The 4,807-nt window shown below is 43.5% G+C and overlaps 1 protein-coding gene across 1 annotated transcript in view; it reads right to left on the bottom strand.

Annotated features, from left to right (window-relative positions):
* Positions 1–332: 332 nt before the first annotated feature.
* LOC114571750 (dynein regulatory complex subunit 4-like) overlaps positions 333–4,807 on the bottom strand; it is a 24,782-nt gene continuing 20,307 nt past the window's right edge. The window contains exons 9-11 of the mRNA XM_028602909.1: positions 3,651–3,860; positions 1,382–1,447; positions 333–711 (exon numbers count right to left, since the gene is read on the bottom strand). Coding sequence (XP_028458710.1) covers positions 577–711; positions 1,382–1,447; positions 3,651–3,860 — 411 coding nt within the window. The 3' untranslated portion in view covers positions 333–576. The remainder of the gene's footprint in view (positions 712–1,381; positions 1,448–3,650; positions 3,861–4,807) is intronic.

Raw genomic sequence — 4,807 nt, 5'->3', positions numbered from 1 at the left:
AGCAGCAGAGCAATTTTAAAAAGCCGCGGCAAATGCAGGCACAACAGCTAAACCCAACAGTAAGGTTGTTTACATTAGACTTAGTTGTTGTTTAGTTGCACGGTCTTAGGTACACAGCTTTGGCTGATTTCAGTTGACTTCGCTCGCTAGCAGCACGCTAACGTTTTGCAGTGCACCCGGTCCGAGGGCAATGACATGTGTCATGAACAACAGAAATGTCAGAGCTAGGTCTGATACAAGGAGTAGAAAGTACAGATAATTGCGTGAGAATGTAAGGAGTAGAAGTAAAAAGTCTGCTTAGTCTGTATAGATACCCAAAATTTCTACTTAAGTAAGGTCACGAAGTATTTGTACTTCGTCACTTGACACCTCTGCCTGAGTTTGACACGTGCGCTTTACAATGAAGATCTCTGAAGTTATTTTGGATTTTTAAGTATCTTTAAAATACAGTGTCCTGAAAAAGGGGCGTTTCTTCTTTTTGTTGTTGTTGCTGAGTTTATACAGGACGGAGAGGTAGGAGTGTGTGTGTGTGTGTGTGTGTGTGAACGTAGGGAACAGGTGGAGGTGTTCAGGGGTTCAGTGTTGGGAGGCCGGTCCGGGAGAGGTCCGTCCCCCGAGGATGTGCTCCGAGGGCCTGAAGGAGGAGTGGTTGAGGGGGCCCCCCGAGGCCTTCAGCTCCTCCTGGCAGCGCCGCAGCAGCCCGTCGTACTCCTGCAGGCCACAGCACACGCTGGTTTCACTCAGCCCACCGGCACGGCAACCGGCCGACGCCTAAGGGTGCGCTTACGCACCTTCGTGGAGTCTCCTTCTAACCCTCGTGGTGTCTACCAGTCGACCCGCAAACTTTGGATTGTTCTGGGTTGAAATTTCAACATTTTGTCGTTCTTTCTCGACATTTTTGTCGATTTTATTCCAATATTTTTGTCACTTTTTGGCGTTTTTTTTTTTGTTTTAATTTTTTTGTCACCTTTTTTTCCCCAACATCTTCTGATCTTAACTATTAGTCAAAATAAGTCATAATTTGTTTTTTTGTTTTTTTTAATCTAAAAAATTAGCTATACTTTTATATAAAATTAGGTTTATTGACCATGAATTTAAACAAAAACAATGAAAAAAAAAAAGACCGATCTCAATGGCGCCGTATGTGCGTTACACGTAACGTTCTGGCGTAGGTTTACATCCGCTGTAGACGTACACACTTACCGCTCAAAAAGCGTACAGATGAAGTCACGATGCCGCGTTGAAAGAAAGGAGCGCCGAAAAAAAAAGTACATTTTGACGCAAGGAGTTCATGGTCGACGGGGAGACCACACGAGGGCTGTAAACGTTAAATAATGTGAGTTTGGTTTTACTCTCAGAACAATTAAAGACACAAACTGACCTTACAATCTCGAGCCAGGTCACTCTGCAAGGCGTCGATGGACACGCGTTTGGACGCCAATATTTCCTACGAGCGGGAAAAACACTTTTCAGACTCTCGTTCTCGAAGCTCACGCACAAATATCAATCAATCAATCAACCAAAATGTGTTTATATAGCCACTTTACAACAACCAGCAGGTACCCAAAGTGCTTAACATCAGAAACATATACAGTATCATACAATATAGAAAACAGTCAAATCAGAAAAGGTTACCAAGAAACCTAAAACCTGGACCTAAAAAGAGCTCCATCTGTGGTAGTGTGGATATTAGGGGGGTAACTTGTTCCAGAGTCTCGGAGCAGCAACTGCAAAAGCCTGACCACCCCCCCCGCCCCCACCCCTTATACCTTGACCTCGGCACTTCTAAAACTCGCTGATTTGAAGAACGCAATGACCGGTTGTGCTCCCGCAAAGTTAAAATTTCAGACAAATACTCCGGGGCCGGACCATTTCAGGTTTAATATCAAGAAATATATTCGTCGACCAATGCCCTACCGTACACTGGAAGTCTGACACCATCTCACATCTGTAACCTTAAAGACTGTCATAATATGTAAGGACTGGGGGTCTTTTCAGGGTCACACGTAGCAAGACCACAACCGCTAGCGTTAGGCACGAATGCTCGGGTCCGATTTCATAAATCCTCAAGTCGTCAGGGTGCGAGTCCAGAGAATCGAGTCCTCCATCATTGCCCCATGGTGTATAAACCAGTCCCTCCAGAAAAACGCAATGTACAGTACAGGCCAAAAGTTTGGACCCACCTTCTCATTCAATGTGTTTCCTTTTTATTTTCATGACTATTTACATTGTAGATTCTCACTGAAGGCATCAAAACTATGAATGAACACATATGGAATTATGTACTTAACAAAAAAGTGTGAAATAACTGAAAACATGTCTTATATTTTAGATTCTTCAAAGTAGCCACCCTTTGATTTTTTATTAATAAGGGAAATAATTCCACTAATTAACCCTGACAAGGCACACCTGTGAAGGTAAAACCATTTCAGGTGACTACCTCATGAAGCTCATTGAGAGAACACCAAGGGTTTGCAGAGTTATCAAAAAAAAGCAAAGGGTGGCTACTTTGAAGAATCTAAAATATAAGACATGTTTTCAGTTATTTCACACTTTTTGTTAAGTACATAATTCCATATGTGTTCATTCATAGTTTTGATGCCTTCAGTGAGAATCTACAATGTAAATAGTCATGAAAATAAAAAGGAAACACATTGAATGAGAAGGTGTGTCCAAACTTTTGGCCTGTACTGTATGTATGCGATCGCATAATTCAACGCATAATCAGCCAAAGTCTGCATATTTTGAAAATACGTCGCACAATCGCCGCATAGATTGCCGATTTCCGCGCAAAATATTTTGCTTTCATGATTTCATAATCCCCACATTTTCGTTGCAAGAAAGTCCCGTAATAATGCTGTGTTCCAGACACAGTTTTTAGCCCGTAAGTTACGACTTCAAGTCACGACTCACGAGTTGGTAGCGTTCCAGGCAAAGTCACCACAAACCCTTTAGCTACCGTTAGCTAGCGGCTACCTAACGTTGACGTTAGCCATCTAGGTTACTTTACGTTGCCTATTTATGTCTTTTTATTTCTACTTATCACTGTTAATAAACGGCGTCTGTACAGCATCAACGGGGGGGGAGGGCGGGGTCGCCATTGTTGTTTATGTGTGTGTGTGACGTCAAAAACTTTAACTCTACCAGGTGAGCTAACCAGGCGCCCGATTTCGACCCATTTCTTTTTTAATGCACGTTTTAACATGACATAAAACGGCGGTAGTGGTACCGGAACCATCACCCGAGCAGCGTTAAAAGGCAACAGTAGCATCCCCTTTCCGTAGAACATCATTTGCCCAAACTGCATTTTCAGTAAAAGGGGCAAAATTATGGAACTTTCTGCCACCAAATACCAAATTTTGGCTAATAGAGGGGAACAATCTTGCTCTCGTATTTAGTTTTTACACGGTGCTCTCATTGTATACTTTCCTTCCATTTTCATTTCTTTTTATTGTATCTTTATTGTATTTTTTGATAATCATGTAAATCTGTATTTTTATTTGTGACCAAAAGCCCGACTAGGGACTGAGTGTCGAGATGAGCTTCGGCTAAAAACACTGCGATACACACACCAGACGATGTTTTTTTTTGTATCTGTCCCTGTCTGAATCCACCTTAAAGAGACGTGGATGTAAAACTAAAAACCAAACCTCGAGTTTGTTTGCGGCGGCGGCGCCGGCGGTCTGGTCGAGGTTGGAGGCCGACAGGGCGACGCTGAGCTGCGCCTCCTTCTTCTCCACGATCTCCGTCAGCGCCGCCAGCTTCCGCTCCAGCAGCAGCTCCTTCAGTCCGCTCTTCTGCTGCACCTCCAGGATGGCCTCGGTCTGCGACCTCAGCAGCTGGTCCCGCTCCTGCTGGACCTGAACACACGCACAACCACAGGGTTCTCCAGGGGGTTGGGGGAGGACTTACCGGATTTTCCGGACTACAAGTCGCACTTTTTTGTCCTACTTTGGCTGGTCCTGCGACTTATAGTCAGGTGCGACTTATATATCAAAATATATATATAATTTAACATGTTTTTACATGTTAATTCATACTGAAAACATTACCGTCTACAGCCGAGAGAGGGCGCTCTAGGCTTGGGACAACTAGAACGCTGCTGCTAAAGACAACTGAGAAAGAAAAGAGATAAACTGCAGGTAGTAAAATATGCAGCCCCGAAAACGGTAATCGAGCAGCAGAAAGAGAGTTTGAAATGAGGGAGAAACTTATGAGGGAGACTGGAGAAAAGGTGACTCTTACTGCAGTGAAGAAATCAGAGAAAGCTAATCGGCTAATCTGAAAGCTAGATGGCCAGAGGAGGAGGAAGGAGTCTGGAGGGGCTCGTTCACGGTGCAGTTAGGTCTCCACGCCTTTTAATACCTCCACGCTCCACGCCCTGCTAGCTAGTTGTTCTGTGTTGAATAACTCTTCATGTGTTACAGTAACATACCGGACACCTACCGTATTCAGCCTGTTGATCTGTGTCCTATTGTGTAGTTGAATAACTCTTGTATTTATAATCTAAATAAATGCGACTTATAGTTCGGTGCGACTCATATACGTTTTTTTTCCTCTTCACGACGCATTTTTTGACTGATGCGACTTATACTCCGGAGCGACTTATAGTCCGAAGAATACGGTATGTGCACTTTTTTCTTTTTTGGGGGGGGGGGTTAGGGGTGACTCCCTCAAGAAAATGTTCCTTCGGTAAAAGTGTGTAAGTATCATCAGGAAAATGTAGTTAAAGTATTAAAAGTAAACAAGAATCCTCCTGTTGTAGAAAGAGTAAAGGATCCAGACTGTTGTGTGTTTAATGACACAC

This window comes from Perca flavescens, chromosome 2 (assembly GCF_004354835.1).
Source record: "Perca flavescens isolate YP-PL-M2 chromosome 2, PFLA_1.0, whole genome shotgun sequence".
Lineage (NCBI taxonomy): Eukaryota > Metazoa > Chordata > Actinopteri > Perciformes > Percidae > Perca > Perca flavescens.
This window is presented reverse-complemented; position numbering and strand designations above follow the sequence as displayed.